The sequence below is a fragment of the Muntiacus reevesi genome, chromosome 3 (genome assembly GCF_963930625.1).
Source record: "Muntiacus reevesi chromosome 3, mMunRee1.1, whole genome shotgun sequence".
NCBI lineage: Eukaryota > Metazoa > Chordata > Mammalia > Artiodactyla > Cervidae > Muntiacus > Muntiacus reevesi.
The window spans coordinates 163,802,964-163,821,432 of record NC_089251.1 but is presented as its reverse complement, the minus strand read 5'-3'; the positions used below and the strand labels follow the sequence as shown (position 1 = coordinate 163,821,432).

General features: G+C 43.6%; 1 protein-coding gene across 1 annotated transcript; it reads right to left on the bottom strand.

Annotated features, from left to right (window-relative positions):
• Positions 1 to 7,081: 7,081 nt before the first annotated feature.
• Positions 7,082 to 18,416, bottom strand: SOD2 (superoxide dismutase 2). Its single transcript, XM_065931029.1, has 5 exons — positions 18,273 to 18,416; positions 17,694 to 17,896; positions 13,964 to 14,080; positions 12,149 to 12,328; positions 7,082 to 10,010 (listed from the first exon to the last, which is right to left on the bottom strand). Exons 1-5 carry the CDS (start codon positions 18,293 to 18,295, stop codon positions 9,865 to 9,867), a joined length of 669 nt encoding a protein of 222 aa, XP_065787101.1. The 5' UTR covers positions 18,296 to 18,416; the 3' UTR covers positions 7,082 to 9,864.
• Between the last annotated feature and the right edge of the window lie 53 nt (positions 18,417 to 18,469).

Sequence of the window (18,469 nt, the reverse complement as noted above, 5' to 3'; positions counted from 1 at the left end):
TAGCACCTCTATTCCCAATAGCCGAAACTCAGAAGCATTCAGTTGGTGAAGAAATAAGTAAACTGCGGGACATCCAGGCAGGAATATTATTCAGTGCTATAAAGATATGAGCTATGAAAAGACATGGAGGAAGCTTAAATGCATTTTACTAAGTGAAAAAAGCTAATCTGAGAAGTCTAAACACTCATGATTCCAGCTCTGTGACATTCTGGAAAAGGCAAAACCATGGAGACAATTGAAAAACAAAATCAGTGGTTGCCAGCAATTTGGAGGAAGGGGATAAATAAGTAGAGCAAAGAGGATGTTTAGGGTAGTGATTCTATTTTGAAAGATTCTGTAACGGTAAGTTCATGGCATATGTTTGTCCAAACACATAGATCATATAAAATCAAGTGAACCCTAATGTAAGCTATGGACTTCCAGTGATGATTTGTCAGTGTAGGTTCATCAATTGCAGTAAGTTCAGTTCAGTTCAGTCACTCAGTCGTGTCCGACTCTTTGTGACCCCATGAACCACCTTTCTAATCAGGAAATACACAAATCTTATATTCAGTATTAAAAAAATATAGAAAAACAAGTAATGTTTGTGCTTAGTTTAAAACCTCAAAAAGTTGGAAATTGTCCTTAAAATTTTCTCTAAGTGCAAATGTTCCTTAAACAGAGACCAGGTGTTTGAGTACATGAGAAGGTTTTGCACATTTTTTGTACAGTTTTGTACAGTCTTACTGATGTAAATATATTTCTCTTGTCAGATTTCTTGAATCATTAGGACTTGACCTGTTTAAAGTAATTCTATGATTTACACAAAGATCCATTACTCATGTGTAATACTTAGGTACTGAAAAAAAAATGAGTGAGAGAAGTGCTTAAAGAGATTATGGACTGCTATGAACTGAACTGCGTTCCCTCGGGAGTAATAGTGGCCTTTGAGCCAAGTCTTGTCATTGCTCAGTTGCCAAGTGGTGTCCGACTCTTTTCGACTCTTTTTGACCCCTTTGCAACCCCATAGATTGCAGCACTCCAGGCCTCCCTGTCCTTCACCATTTCTGAGACTTTGCTCAAACTCATGTCCATTGAGTTGGTGATGTCATCCAACCATCTCATTCTCTGTTGTCCCTTTCTCCTCCTGCCTTCAATCTTTCCCAGCATCAGGGTCTTTTCCAATGAGTCGGCTCGTCACATCAGGTGGCCAAAGTATTGGAGCTTCAGTTTTAGCATCGGGCCCTCCAGTGAGTAGTCAGGGTTAATTTCCTATAGGATTGATGGTTTGATCTCCTTGCAGTCCAAGAGCCAAGTCTAGGGTATTTTGTTAAGTCAGCCAAACAGAGTGTTAACTTCCTAGTGGGAAATTTATTCCATGAAGACAGCTACAACACTAAATTACCTGGCTCTGTGTCTCTATGTCACTCCAACCTAATAAACATTCATCAAGGTATTATATTTGAGGGACTTCCCTGGTGGGCCAGCGGTTAAGACTCTGCGCTTCCACTGCAAGGGGATCAGGTTCAATCCCTGGTCAGGGAACTAAGATACTAAGATCCCACATGTCTTGAAGTGTGACCAAAAAAAAAAAGAGAGAAATCCCTTGAAAGAACAAAAAATGAACAGAGCTCATCAATCTACTAGAACTTGAGTTCCAAAAAAATTGACAAACTTCTAACCAAAAGAAGAATTTTCTAAACTAATAAAAACTAAAAGTTAAAAATAAAGTTAGAAAAAGATCAACATAATATCTCCAAATTAAACAGAAGCTGTTAAATAACAGCAACAACAAAAACAAAAAAGATACTGGCATCCCAGTTAGCAATGGTGGTAGAGAACCCACCCGCCATTGCAGGAGATGTAAGGGACTTGGGTTCGATCCCTGGGTGGGAAGACCCCCCGGAGAAGGGAATGGCACACCACCCCAGTATTCTTGCCTGGAGGATCCCATGGACAGAGGAGCCTGGCCAGGCTACCGTCCATGGGGTCTCAAAGATTTAGACACACTGAAGCAGCTTGGCATGCACACACACATGGAAGGACCGCAAACTCTGGAACCAATAGGAACCACTGGGAATTTCTACTCTGGGGGGTTTCAAACTGCATATTGAAGGCCCCCTTAGGGCCTGCTGCAGAAACAGGAGAGTTGTTCATTGATCATCAGCTGTACGCTAGACTCAGGCCCCGAGATTCAGCTATGAAGGGCCTTGAGGATGCTCACATGCTAATGGGAAAGCGCAAGTCATAAACAAGCAAAGGAATAAATCGTCAAAGAGAATCGTAGACTGTCCTAGGAAGGAAATACTGAGGTTTACCACGGATGGCCTGGGAGGGCCCAGTGAGGAAGGGTACCCTTGGGAAGAAGAGAAGAGTGGCTTCCCAGGGGGTGGGAACAGCAGGGTCAAAGGTAAAAAGAAACTGAGAGGGGCCTTGGAAATGCAGAGTCCGGGCCCCTGGAGCCTGAGGAGTGAGGAGGACGTGATGGGAGATGAGATAAAAGCAGGGAAGAAACAGACCATGCGAGACCTTGAAGGTCTTGGGAAAGAATTCTGGGGACTTCGCTGCTGGTCCAGTGGCTAAGACTCTGAGCTCCCAATGCAGGGGGCTGGTTTTGATTCCTGGTCAGGGAACTAGATCCCACCCGCCGCAGCTAAAGATCCCTAGTGCCACAACTAAGACCCAGGGCAGCCAAGTAAGTAAAAAAAAAAAAAATATATATATATATATATATATATACTTTTTTTTTTTTTTAAAGAATTCCAGACTTTTTTCTAAGAGTAAAGAAAGGTCGCAGATGAGTTTTCAGCAGAAGAGAAGCAGACACTTCTTCGATTATTCCAGTTGCTACAGAAAGATATTCTAGGGAGGCAAAGATGGAAGCTGCAAACCCATTTAGGGGGCTTTTGGGATGAAATACAGGTAAGAGATTACAGGGGTGAGAAAGTTATATTTTGAAAGTAGAAGTGGCAAAAGAGTTGCTGCTAAATTGGATATAAAAGTGAGAGAAGGAGAAGACAAGAGTAACTTGGGCTCTGGGTTTAAGCTATTAGGTGCTACCATTTACTGAGACGGAAAAGAAATGAGCAGACTCGGGAGCAGGCATAATCCAGAGTTCCGTTTGGAGCAAGTTGGTTGAGTTTTTTTTATTGCAATACAGCTGATTTACAACATTGTGTTAGTTTCAGGCAGACAGCAAAGTGATTCAGATATACGTATGTATATATGTGTTCTTTTTTATTCTCTCCCATTATAGTTTATTATAAGATGTTGAATATAGTTCCCAGAGCTATCCATAAATCTATGTTGTTTATCTATTTTATTTACAATAGTGTGCATCTGCAAATCTCAGTTCAGTTCAGTTCAGTCACTCAGTCGTGTCCGACTCTTTGCGACCCCAGGGACTGCAGCACGCCAGGCCTCCTTGTCCATCACCAACACCAGGAGTTTACTCAAACTCATGTCCATTGAGTTGGTGATGCCATCCAACCATCTCATCCTCTGTCGTCACCTTCTCCTCCCATCTTCAATCTTTCCCAGCCTCAGAGTCTTCTCAAATGAATCAGTTTACCGGCCCCCTCAGCTACCCCTTTGTTTACCATAAGTTCGTTTTCTATGACTGTGAGTCTCTTTCTGTTTTGCAAATAAATTCATTTGAAGTGTTTTTTCGATTACACACATAAAGGGACACGACTGAGCGACTAAGCACCCAAGGACACACAAATGACATCATAGAATATTTATCTTTCTCTGTCTGGCTGACTTTACTTAGTATGATAATCTCTAGGTCCATCCATACTGCTGCAAACAGCATTACTTCATTCAAAAAAAGAATGGCTGAGTCATATTCCTTTGTGTGTGTGTATATATATATATATATATATATATATATATATATATATATATGTATACATACACATCTTCTTCATCCGTTCATCTGTCACCGAGCATCTAGGCTGCTTCCATGCCCTGGCTGTTACAAATAGTGCTGCAATGGGACACGGGTTCAACCTCTGGTCCAGGAAAATCCCACACGCCTTGGAACAACTAAGCCTAAGAGCTGCAACTATTGAGTCTGTGCTCTAGAGCCTGGTGGCCACAACTACCAGAACCTGTGTGCCTAGAGCCCATGCTCTGCAACAAGAGAAGCCACCGCAGTGAGGAACCTATGCACCGCAACCAGAGAGTAGCCCCCACTCACCACAACTAGAGATAAGCTTGGGCGGCAACGAAGACCCAGCACAGACAATAAATAAATAAATAAATAAAATGTTTAACTATTAAAAATAAAACTCCTCCCAGGGAGCAGAATCGAGGTCTCATCACGGGACTTCTCTCGCCGTTCCCCAGGCCAGCGAGTGCTGAGCATCTCTTCTCTGGTAATAGGACTGTTTATCTCAGCGGACACCTTGACTTTTTGGCTCACAGGTCACCCAACCACACAGGGCCACAAATAAATCTGATGGAAAGGACTGTGCCTTATTTGGGGTGGCACTTTGGGCTGTCTCTCTTGGAGAATGGGTATGTTCCCAGGATGAGAATGAAACAGATGCTGTGTCCAGGAAGGCACGCCATGCTGAGCCTAGAGACCTGCTCAGCATCTCCGGGTTCTCTGTCCTAAGCACACCTGCTTCGCTTTCCAGCAGCACCCCTGGCTCGGGGTTGCTGCATGGCTAACTTCTAGCCAGCGACGTGGGAGCAGAGTGATGTGTGCCAGGCCATAAAGCTTCCCGTGAGCAACTCCCCCTGCCTTCTCCCCAGATGCCAGCTTGCTCCTCACTTGCACAGGAACCATGGAAGCCATGCAGTGAAAGTGGCGGGGCCTCAGTAGAAGCCTGGTATGTGAATTACTAGTAAGAGAGCAGACCATCAACCAGATCAAATGCATGGAGCTTAATAGAGGAGAGAGAAACAACGTCTAGAATTTCTTCATTCAGAGGCTCTCAGTATAGCAACTAGCATATACCTCAAAAATACCGTGATGGAACAGAGACACACCCGGGCAGCCTGGCTCCACACCTGTGCTACGCCGCACGCCGCTCCCTACAAACACGAGGTGTGATCATGAACCGCGGCTTTTGACAGGCTGATGAGGGCTGGGAGCTAAAGACTCGGTTTTCTTCCTCCTGGTTTTCTCCTTGAGCCCCAGTGAAAGCTGGAAGACAGTACTACCAGCAAATATGCGATTGGTTGGAGAATCTTTGTTTAAAGGATATAAACTGAATAGCCTTTGTAAATGACATGACCATTCGGCCTCATCAGTATGCATTTGGCTACAATACTTTTAGTTAATCCACAAATAAATCCACAAAATGCTGGAGTTGGCACCTAAGATCATCTTTCCAAATCCATCATTTTACATGAATGGGAAAGGACCAGAATCAGGCACGCTGACCCATATCACACAGGTACTGAAAGCATCAGGACCAGGGCCCAGGCCTCCCAGTACCACCCATTGCACTTCTGAGTCACGTGCAAAGGCCCTGTGGTCACAGACACTCTGTGGGGCTGCTTTGTGGGCTTTAGTAACTTCTGAGCCTGGAGGATACATGTATTTACAATATAATGTTGCTGTTGTCAGTCACTGTCACGTCTGATTCTGTGACCCCATGACCTGCAGCACACCAGGCCTCCCTGTCCCTCACTATCTCCCAAAGTTTGTCCAAGTTCCTGTCCACTGAGTTGGTGATGCCACCCAACCATCTCATCCTCTGCTACCCTCTTCTCCTGCCTTCAATCTTTCCCAGCATCAGTGCATTAGTTGCTTAGTTGCATCCAACTCTTTGTGACCTCATGGACTATAGCCCACCAGGCTGTCCATGGAATTCTCCAGGCAAGAATACTGGACTGGGCTGTCATTCCCTTCTCCAGGGGATCTTCCTGACACAGGGTCTTTTCCCCTGAGTCAGTTCTTCGCATCAGGTGGCCAAAGTATTGGAGCTTCAGCTTCAGCATCTGTCCTTCCAATGAATATTTGCAGTTGATTTCCATGATGTTCTATCAAATCACATCATTTAATAAAAAATGTTAATGTGGGCCCAGAATTGTGTGCTCCATAACAAAGACACACGAATGATAAGGGACGTTCTGCCCTGGGCCTTCCTGGAGCTCATGTTTTCACGGGAGCAGAGGAAACATGACATGACAGCCACATTGTGCGGGGAGGTGCGGGGTGCAGCCACACTGTGCGTGGAGGTGCGGGGTGCAGCCACGGGACGCTCGGGGGACAATAGTGAGCAGACCGAAGAGACAAGGCCTTTGTTCTTTCCCTTTCAAACTAAAGTTGAGATGCCTTATTTTTTCCAAGTGTCTTCCAGAAGCTGCTCAAGAGAAGCGTACATTACTAATATAAGCACACTATATTAGTGTGCTGACACGTGTGCAAACCTCACGTTGTTTCCCAAGAATAAACAGCTGACCCATATTTGAACTGCACAGGTCCGCTGACACGCATTAGAATAAACACATAAAGTAAAAGATCCAAGGCTGGTCAGAGGCCAACTCTATATTATAGGCAGATTTTTGACTGTGAAGTGTCTGCGCTCATAAGGACCTGAGTTGCTCAAGAGTCAGGTGGACTAACAGTCCAGGGAAAACTTCACTAATCTCATACTTTCCAACACCCAAGTGAATAAAATATAATCACTCAAGATGTGACATGATGTTAGTCGTTCAGTCATGTCCGACTCTTTGCGACCCCATGGACTGCAGCCTGCCAGGCTCCTCTGTCCTTGTGGTAAACATCTTTTTTCCTAGAGTTATGACAAGATTCTGTGTTTGGGTAATGTTCTAAGATGTTATGATTGGGACTTCCCTGGTGTCCAGGGGTTAAGACCACACTCCCAGTGCAGGGGGCACAGGTTCAATCTCGGGTCAGGAAACAGATCCCACATGCCACACAACACGACCAAAAAAAAAGAAGTTTTAACATTATAATTTATCATATAAAATGCTCTATAACTGGAGATAGAATTCATAAGTCTTCAGGGTTTTTAGAGTAAAATTTCAACTATCTATCATTTATTATTCCTTTCCTACAGTAAAAATGATAAAGCATTGTAGGATTATAAATATTCTCGCACATGTATTTAATAAAGACCTCTTTTGATGGTGAACAGATTCTTTTATTGGCAATCAAAAAACTTCACACTTACAATATGAAAATAAATGCTTCTCTAATGAATAGCTAAATGAAAACTTTACAGGACCTTACAGGATTTTTAGTAGGTACCACATCTACCTTAGAACACAGAACATTAGCTTGATGGGATTGTGAGAGCGTGACTGAAAATGAGATGTCATTTATAAAACAGCTACCTCACAGCTTTCCCAAAGAGTAGTCCTCTGTAATTAAAACAAGAAACAAAATGCATACTTCTACCTCGTTTTAAGATGTGACTGACAGCACACGTCAGTCTTAAATTTTATGATTTCAATGTTACTTTTTCAAGGCACTCAACAGAAACTCAAATCTCATTTTAGAATCATGAATCGGAGATTTGCAGTGAAGTTGTAATTTCTCAGTATCAAAGTTTCATTATTACACAACAGTTCTGTTTCACAAACACCCTTTGTCCTTCGTCCTGTTCCCCTGCAGCCCTGATCACACTAAGGAAGGTTCCTGCAGCTCATCTGAGACCACAGCGGGCTCTGCTGCTTCGGTCACAAAACCCTTCCTCGCTGTTTCCAGAAGAAATGCTGTTTTACCTTTTCTGTTTCTTTTCTACCATGAAAAACAGGGCTAATCAGAATCTTAGAACCTTACTTTCTGCTGGATGATTAAAATCTGTATTGCGTATGTCATCTGAAGTCTCTTAAAATCCAAAACTTGAGTGGAGGACAGTATGCTTTCCCTGGTTGTCACTTACTACAAGCAAAGCAAAAATAGAGCCCCATAGAAATTTCAACATTGAATTTTTTGTTAGTCGTAAAGCTTAGTGAGAGTCCAACAGCTTGATATGTCAGTAGTCTCCGCATTATCTTTGATAGTTCATGATCTAGAAGACTACTTGTAGTCAAAAGCCCATCTTTCAAAAAGGTCCTATTTCCTCCATAGTCTGTTTACAGAGTTCACTGCCTTGCTTATATATATATAGGCATGTATATCTGTATACAAGATACATATAACCTGTGGTCACACAACTGCCCTTATATATACAGGCACATATATGTGTATGTAAGATATATGTTAGCTGCAGTCACTCAGCTCTTAGCTGTGCTCCATGAAAGCCACTTTACTTGAATATAAAGGATGGCAATCATAGTCTCTGAGTCATTTTCAATCCACAAGCACACACACACACAGTTAACACTAGTCTCATAAATGCTGTTGACAATTCAGAAAGACTGCTTTTCTAACTGAACTCTGAAAGAAAAGTGCTTTGAATTTAAATTTTTTAAAATACTTCAGTCTTCAATATTGAAACTGCTAAGCCACTCCATTTTTCCACTAAAAAAAAAAAACAAAAAAAAAAAACCATGGATAATAGAGTTGTGGGGAAACTTTTTAAATGAAAAAATAAATTTGAGAAAACACCCTGTTACTAAATAGTTTAAGAAAAGAAACCTAGAGAGGGAAAATATTCCAATAGAAAGGTAAAAGCTATGTGGACTGCCACAAATAATAGCATTATTTGTAACAACAATTAGAAATAAATGAAATCTTCAGTAACCGGACTGTTAAATATATTAGGAAGAGTCCAGTTGATAAAGTATTATACAGCCATTAATGATGAGGAGGGATATAATGAAGAACATGGAACAGCTGACAAGGTGAAGTCAAATACAAAGAGGGCCCTGCTGCACGGAACAGCTCCAATGGAAAAAACTAAGCAGGAATGTAATTTGCTGTGTCACTGAATTAGGGGTAGTCTTCCTTTTATTGGAAAAACCAATAAAGCAATATAAAACTTCTATATTGATTGTACCTTTTCTAAAAGAAAACAAACAAACAAAAAACCTCAAAATGATGAAATTACTGAAAAACAAGTCTTTGCAAATAACTGTTCCCGAGGGGGGCATGGATCTGACTCCATCCAGAAACCAACGTATCTTTCATCACTTGGGAGGCAGGACCTGACCCAGCCTGGTTCTCTTGAGAGGGAGGCGTCGTGAACAGACCCAGAAGTAGAGGGGTGCGTGCCCAGCCAGAAGTTCTGTGGCCACAGCCCTGTCACTGATTTTATTAACTAGGCCATAATTTATCCCTTTTGAGCACTTAGACAACACACACTTTTGTGTTTCAAGACAAAATTTCACAAAAGTTTTTATTTTTCTTGCTACAGAAAAATTCAGAGGCGCTACTATTTCCTTCTCATAATAAAGCAATTCTCAGCAATCAAGTCATATATATTCTTAATGACAAAATGGTTAGTGTTAACCCTATATAACATGTGATCAGAAAATAATTAAAGACCACGGGGTGGCAACTATCAGAAATAATACTGGACAGAGGATTACTAATAGAGCAATTTTCAATAGAAAACTAAGCATTTCCCCTGGGAAATAAATTTAATATTTTATTATTAAGCAACTGGGGCAGAAAAGATTAGATTTTCTGTAACTTCGATTGAACGGGATTAGAAAGGCTTCATGGGGATGAAGTTTTTTTGATGGTTTTATGATGACAATTACCACCTCCTAGCTAGTTTAGCTCTCCGAAGAAAATGTTCAATCAAAAGGCTAAATCATACAAAGCACTTAAAACATTTTCAAACAGTTGCCTAATAACAAACTTTTAAAAGAGATTATCCATAGCAGTAGATTATGTTTATCAAATATTTGAACAAGCCACACTCAGAAACACTACAATGGAGCAGCTTACTGGTTTATGTGGTTCTCTGAAAAAATAGAAAGCGCTTGGCGTACTCAGTGTAAGGCTGACGGTTACTTGCTGCAAGCCGTGAACCTTGCAGTTACATTCTCCCAGTTGATCACATTCCAAATGGCCTTCAGATAATCGGGCCTGACATTTTTATACTGAAGGTAATAAGCATGCTCCCACACGTCAATCCCCAGCAGGGGGATAAGACCTATTGGAAAGAAGGAGAAAGAAACAAAAACCATGAGATTCACTCTGAAATGCCGCATCTCGCTTTAACCGTCCTACACACACAGAATTACCCTTGGCCACATTCTCGACCTCTTCTCAGTTTCTTATATATGATATATGTAGGAAATCTGCATAAGAATAAATATCCTAAAAGATTTTAAGTTTTACTCTTTGGAAGAAGAAAATGTGATAAATAGGAAAAATAATTGAAACAGACTTGGGAAAAATTAACTAACCATAGTATTTAACAGGTGTTCTTAAAATCAACAGATTTATCCAAAGCCAGTTCTCAGTGGTCCTTACTAGGAGTCTCAAAAAGGGTGTGATTCGTTTGCAGGGGTGGCCATGTGTATGCTAAGTCACTCAGTTGTGTCTGACTCTCTGCGACCCCATGGACTGCAGCCTGCCAGGCTCCTCTGTCCATGGGGATTCTCCCAGCAAGATTACTAGAGTGGGTTGCCATGCCCTCCTCCAGAGGATCTTCCCGACCCAGGGATCAAACCCAGGTCTCCAGCATGCCTGAGTACCTTCCAAAGGTGCTCTGCATTCTTGGGGGGCTATGAAAAACCTGCCCTGCTCCCCTGGGCTAATGCTAGTCACAGAGAGCACAAAGCATTTATGATGTGTATGCATGTGATAGTTAATAAAAGTGAGTCACTTTCCTGTACAACAGAAATTAACACAACACTGTAAACCAACTATAGTTCAATAAAATAAATAAATGAAGCAAAGTGTTTATATGCGATATTAATATAAGTTAACAAGGAAAACTGAGTAAGACTTAAGGAAAAGATGCACATTTCAGAAATTAAGTAATTTAAATGAAGTGAAATGAAAAGAAGTGAAGTCGCTCAGTCGTGTCTGGCTCTTTGCGACCCCGTGGACTGTAGCCTGCCAGCTCCTCTGTCCATGGGATTTTCCAGGCAAGAATACTGGAGTGGGTTGCCATTTCCTTCTCCAGTATTCTTGCCTGGAATTAGCTAAATCTACAAAACATTCATTTAAGAAATCTCTCTAGGGACTTCCCTGGAGGTCCAATGGTTAAGAATCCATGCTTCCACTGCAGAGGGCGTGGGTTTGATTTCTGGTCAGCAAACTAAAATCCCACAGACCACACAGTACAGCCAAAAAAAAAAAAAAGAAACCTCTCCAACGTAAGTCCTCCTCTAAGAAAACAGTCATCAAACAATATGTCTAAATCCGTCGTGAGGTGTGCCACTAATCATTTATAATTAAGGCAAGAAAATTCATACAAGACTTTTCCCATAAATAAACTGTCATGACTTTCATTTATCTTTATTCCTATTGGCTTTCAAGCGGGGAGAAGGAGGTGTTGCTAAGATTCACCAATCACAGCTTTCTGGGTCAGGTACCTGACTCTAGAACACTCAGGGCTCACAAATCTTTGCTCTTCCCAATTCTGTGGCTCCAAAGAGATCGGCTTAGATTCTGGCTAAATCTGGACAGACCTGGGGCAGTGAGTCACGTAAGGAAGTCTCCTGACACGTGCAGAGGTGGAAAATGAGGACGAGATCCACTGCTGACTGATGCGATCACCTTTCATCAGAGTTCCAGCTGACTGCTGGATCCTTAGGCCTACTCCCTAAAGAGCTACTTCCTCCATCTGGCTCAACATGAAGAAGGATTTCGTGAGACCAGCCTGCAGCTTCGAAGCCCAGTCTCTTCCTGCGCCAAAGCTCTCGGCAAGGCACTCTGGAAACCCGGGCTCTGGTCCCAGATTAGCCACAGGTGCTCAGCAGAGGGGAGGAGAGTCCAAGGTTTGAAGTCAGACCCAGCCTGTGTCTCTTTTCCTCCTTCATGTTGTTTATCTAACCTTAGATTTTTATTCTAGTGCATGTAATTATTCTGTACAAATTATCTATCAAATGAAGCAGAGCTTATGTTTAAAATCTTTTTTGTTAATGTATCTCTAAAATTACATGTGCTAATTTTATAAAATATCAAGGACCTGGAAAGCATTTTTGCTCACACAAGACTCTAGGTATCGGCTCCGAAGATCTGCTCAAAACGTATTCAGGAAGGTTTAAACACTGCTAGTCTTCAATTCACAATTAATACTTTATAACAAACCATCTCTCTAGAATAAAGAATTCTAACCTGTTGTTCCTTGCAGGGGATCCTGGTTAGAACAAGCAGCAATCTGCAAGCGTCCCTGCTCCTTATTGAAGCCGAGCCAACCCCAACCGGAGCCTTGGACACCAACAGATACGGCAGTCAACTTTTCCTTAAATTTGGCAAAGGAACCAAAGTCACGTTTGATGGCTTCCAGCAATTCCCCTGTTAAAAATAGAAACAAAAAAAAAAGGTTACAAAAACCACCCATGAATGAAGAGATTACAACAACTACAATAAAACATTTTAGTACATATATCAAATATTATTGTCTTATGGCCCAAGACACAACTAGACAACATAGAGAACCCTACGTAACCCGGCGAGCCTACAAAACAGTGTCACTCCTCCTGGAACGACAGTCAGCAGGTCTCAGAATTTTAATTCACGTGTGTGTTACTGAAACACGTTAGAGGGACTTTTTTCACTCACAGTGCTAGTTCCACAAGGAAAGAAAACAGTATTTTCCATTAGCTTTCTTTTTTCCCTTCAACAGAAGATTTTACTTTGAATCCTACCCTACCTACTCTGTCTCAATTTGGGAATAAAAATTTATGGCTGAGATTTGCTTCTCCAAGGCAGCCAAGATCTTTCCTATCTTAATTACTACGTCATTTTAAAAAGAGTGATGTGGCCTCTTAAGTGAACGAAGGGCACACTTTAAGGGTTATCACCCTTTTTATTCTGTAGCAATACAGAATACAATTCTAGACTGAGCACATCAACTAAATCAACTTGGCCAAAAATATTACTTATTTTAATGGTCTAAGAGTAATCACCGAGGGACTTCCCTGGTGATCCAGTGACTAAGACCCAGCATGGCCGAAAAAATAAATATTCTGTTTCTTTTTAATTTTTAAAGTAATCATCTATTATAGGCACAAGTGATGAGATAAAGGGGCACGGATAACACAAAACGGCAGAGTGCCAAAACCCGCTGGATGAACATAGGTGTACGTTCACGTGCGAACACAGATATTCTGGTAACTCTCAACACCTCAAAAGTTTTAAGTCACGGTCTGAAGATCTACCTCAGAAAAAAAATTCTCCAGCTCCCCATATTTACTCCTCCAATCATCTTTACTTTCAAATGAAATTGCTTATTTTAAGTGCATAAGGTGCCTCCTAGAATATGATTAAAAATGCCTCAGAAACTCAAGGTAGATGCCAGAAGACCAGAGACAAAGGTGGAGAGCTCTGTTTATGCCCCATACCTTCCCTGGGATGGGAAGGATAAAGTTACAGCACTCCACACACCATACAGGAAGTCAAGTGAACAAGCAGAGCGAACAAGTCCAGCAGCTCTGGACTCCTTTGTTACCTGCAGCTGTCCTGGAAAACCTATTTTTCTGGAACAATTTACTTTTTTATCAGTTAGAAAGAGTAGTAAAATAATAGCAAAAGGCACTATTCTATAATGACATAATTTTTAAAACAATCCTATAACTATCCCCATATCATACAGATGAAGAAATAAGATACGGAATGGTTAATATCTTATCCCAGGGCCTAGAGCCAGTAAATGAAAATTCATCTTTCCTAAAAACTCAGTCTTCCCCTGATGCACAGTGCATTCTGACCAGGAGACAACACTGCATGTGGTATTATGTGTGTGCGTCTGTGCATAATTCCCTGGATGTCTTCTGCGCTCTCGCACGTGCCCTCTGAAAGTTACAAGTCTGCCATACTCTCTATGAGATGCCATCATGATACCTCAGGGAGAATGAAGGTAACTTAAGAAAATCAAGTCATTCCTACTGTGCACAAAATGAAGCCAAGATTGCCCCAGTTTAAACCAACCTTTGGGTTCTCCACCACCGTTAGGGCTCAGATTTGTCCAGAAGATGCTGTGATTGATATGGCCCCCACCGTTGAACTTTAACGCAGGCTGCAGAGCTATCTGAGCTGTAACGTCACCTGAAAGGTTAAAATACAAACATATTTTCTTTAAATTCTTGCTCTTTATGGCAACCCACTCCAGTATTCCTGCCTGGAGAATCCCATGGACAAAGGAGCCTGGCGGGCAACAATCCATGGGGTCGCAAAGTTGGACATGACTGAGTGACAGAACTGGTCCCAAAACTTCACCATTTCAGTATTTTACAAAAAAAAAAAAACAAAAAGCCTTCCCCAAATTATGTGTCCCAGTGAATTTTCAGTTCAATCAATAATGTAGCAAACAGCTAGTGGGCAAGAGTGGCAAAGCTAGTAGAAAATTCACTCCTGGGCATCAAAGAACTCGGTTTTCTCAAATAGAAAAGATTTCAGTAAATGACCTAACAAAGAAAATAGTGGAGTGCTATAAAATAGATGGTTCCATATACAGGCTATATGGAAAATGCTCAACTCTCATTCTCTAGATAGACAACCACCTACTAACGTAGTTATACTACCAAAAAACTCAACTTATTCAAAACTGAACCGCTGATCTTCAACCTCAAACTCTTTCATCCAAAGGCCTCCCCCATCTCAGTGAGTGCCAGCTGTTTGCTCAGGGCATTTCTGATGACACGGTGATTTGTAACTCCTTTCCTCTCATAGCCCTCATCCAACCCAGCAGCAAAGCCAGAGAACATCCAGAACCTCATCCCTTCCTCCAGCCTCCGTGTCCCCATCTCCCACTGTCTCCTGCTTCCACACCCACCCTACGGTCTATTCCCAACACAGTGGTCAGAAGGCTTCTCTAAACCTCAAACTGGTCATGGCACAGCTGGGGTCAAACCCCTCCGCAGGCTGCTCTTCTCAGAGTGAACCCCAAGTCCTTACAATTGCTACAGGGGTGCGTGTCACAGAGCCCTCTGCATCTCCCTGCTGGCCCGGCTCAGGCCACCGCGGCCTCTCCCGGCACTTAGATAGCCGGCCTGGCATGCGGCCAGCTTAGGGCTTCCACTGACCGCTGCAGCCTTTGCTGGAACACTCTTCCTGACAGCCTCCGGGTTCACCCCCCATTCCCTCTCAAGTCTCCACTGAAGCATCAACCACATCAGAAGGCTTCTCTAACCACAATATGAAAGGGGCAATGCCCACCCGCCTCCAGACCACTTCCCCTATTCTGCTTTCCTCGATAGGACTTCGGCCCCCAGCACACTGCACATTTTCTTATTCACGTCTCTCCATGGAAGGAGCGCCCCAGCGAAGAAATGGACTTCCGCGCACTGCTGTCTCTGAGGCTCAACGTATCGCCTTACAACATAGCAGGCACTCACGATACTACATGGAGTTTCTACAGAAAAGAATTCTGACCTCTGTACTTTAAAAAGAATGGCATATTTGCAGCTGTTTTTTCTACCTTGCCAAACATGGAGGCAGAAGAAGATATTTTTTTCTAGACCTTGAAGAAGGTACAGACTAACAAAACTATTAGGAAAGATAGGAATTTCCTTATTCAGTACTAAGTTCTTATGACTCACAAGATCCCAAAGTGAAGGACACAGAGAACCAAGCAGAACTCTGCCCTTGGGGAGCTTACGTAACAAAAGAAGTTTTCTATTTCTGTTGTTAGGGTGCATGCTAAGAACACACATAAGAAATGGTGCTTAAAAAAAAAAAAGAAATGGTGCTGTCTGAAACAAAAAAGCCTCCAGTTTTTAGCTATTCAGAAGGGTGAAGGTCAGTGATATCTAAACACACAGATAATCTTTTGAGAGTTCTCTTTAAGATACCAACTTTTGTTGCTATGCTTACAAAATAATTTCCTGACAGATCAGTGTTTCCCTTACTAATTCTTCTTGGAGGATCACTCTAAAAATAAATACAGAATTTATATTGTTTTTTTAACACCGACAGTAACTATTTCTAATGGAAAAGAAACTTACTTACTGAGAACTAGTTTCATTACAATCTCCTAAAGTTTACATAAGCATTTTTTAAATTTTAATAGAAATTTGGGGGGATTGATGTCTGCTTTTAAGAACATTTTCCTGAAGCTCAATGTTTTCTTTGGCTTCACGGTAGTTTTTTTCCCTCTGTTGAATACAATAAAAGTCAAGTATATACTTTTGTTTGAAAAGTATTTATGATACTCACCTGTTACAAAATTGACGATGTTATTTTCCTTACACCTTTTTCCCCAAATTTTCAAACATGAAAATGTAACTCCTTAATGGTTTTTAAAATATAATTGTTTAAATAAACAAAAGTGCCACTGATACTTATAGGCAACACAGTAGAATATATTGTGATAAAGTAAAGCTTTTTTCCCAGGGGCTTTCATTAAATAAGCAGAGCTTCTATTGCACAAGGACTGACATTTAAGATGTTTTTAAAATACTGAAGAGGCATTCGTAGGTGTCATGTGTTGTCTTGCAGTTAATAAGTTTCACAACTGGGATTTACCCCAGCCTCTCCCCATTACCACATTCTTCCCGAAGTTGTTTTTTCCCTAAATCATAGAACCTCTTCCCGTACTCAGAACCTTTTTCTTTCCTCAGACCATCCCTCTGATGGTCACCAGTGAATCTTCCAGAATGTGGTAACTTCCTCTTCTTTTTGTTTACCTAATAACCTCACACACGACCAGACTGAAATACTGCCTTTTTCCACTAGATGTCCCCAGTCAACAAGCAGTCACTGCAATCAACCAGTTGCTCAGGACTGAAATTCAATTCGCAGATACATGAAATCTAGAAAACTGGTACTGATGAACCATGGGCGGGGCAAGAATAGAGACGCAGATGTAGAGAAGGAAGGGACTCGTGGACTGGGCGGGTGGGAAGGAGATGGGGGGAGGAATTGAGAGAGTAGCACTGAGGGACATTACACAGGTGAAATAGCTCTCAGCTGGGTGCTCCGTGATGACCTACAGGGGTGGGTTGGGGGCAGGCTCAAGAGGGAGGGAATATAGGTATACCTATAGCCGATTCAGGGAGAAGGAAATGGCAACCCACTCCAGTATTCTTGCCTGGGGAATCCCATGGACAGAGGAGCCTGGCGGGTTCATGGGGTCGCAAAGACTCTGACACGACGGCGCGACTAACGACAACATAGCTGATTCATGTCCTTGTACAGCAGAAATTAACACAACATTGCAAAGCAATTATACTCCAAATTAAAAAAAATAAAATGGGGGGGGGGGATTTTTAGGGGGAAAAAAATGCACTTTTAACTGTGTTGCTTCAGCCACACGTACAGCCTGGAAACAACTGTTTCCCTCATGAAAAATGTAATAACTATTCTGTATAGAAACGTTAAGATATCGTACTCCCATAGACGGCCGCAGATGCAAAACACAAAGTTCACGCACTACGGGTTGTCAACTGAGCTCCTCTAAAAAAGAAAAACACCAACTCCGTATTGTATTTTCACTCAATTCAAGAGTGGCATATAAAAGAAAATAAAGAGTGGCATACAAATGCAAGCCTGGGTTCCGCCACGAAACGGCTGCTCTCCCTGTGAATTCCGCCCCCAGGTCCACGCGCGAGCGCGCGCACTGGTTCTGCCCGGCGCCGGGGGGCCCTGGTCTTTACCAGGCACGCCTCGCCGCGCAGCGCCCCACCACCCGCTTCCCAGAGCCCGGCCGCCCGGCACCCACCCTTCTCCAGCGCCTCCCGGTACTTCTCCTCGGCGACGTTGAGGTTGTTCACGTAGGCCGCGTGGTGCTTGCTGTGGTGCAGCTGCATGATCTGCGCGTTGATGTGCGGCTCCAGGGCGCCGTAGTCATACGGCAGGTCGGGGAGGCTGTGCTTCTGCCGGGAGCCCAGCGCGCCCAGGGCCGGCACCAGTCTCCTGCTCGTGCTGCAGAGAAAGAACACCCAGCGCGATCGGGCTCCGCGCGCAGCCACCTTTCCCCCGCGAGCGCGTCTCCGCAGCCCCGCGAGAGGACCAGCGCGCCAGGGAGGAGGAGGTCGGGGGTTGGGGGGGCGCCTTCGGACAGTCGGCCCGCCGCCCGTCTAGTCTCCAGCCTGAAACTCAAGCTGTGGTCCAGCGGACCCGGCTGCACCTGGACGCGCTCGGCCCACCACCTGCCCGCAGGCCGGTGCCCCGGACCCCGAAGGTGCTCCGGAACCCGCGGGGCTGGCGCGAGCAGGCCGGTGAGGGGCAGAGGCGCCAACCCACCGAGGCCCCCGCCGGGGCCGCGACCGACCGCCGCGCCCGTCGTCCGGAGCCTCACCTGCACGCCGCCCGGGACAACATGGTGGACGCCGCCCGTGGGCCTCTCGGAGATCGAGTCGCCGCGCCGCGCTGACCTGCGACGATGCGTTCGTGTCCCGGGCTGCGCCGCAAGGACACCGCCGCCGCGGCCCCGCCCCCTGCGCCCGCCGCGGCCCCGCCCCCTGCGCCCGCCGCGGCCCCGCCCCCTGTGCCCGC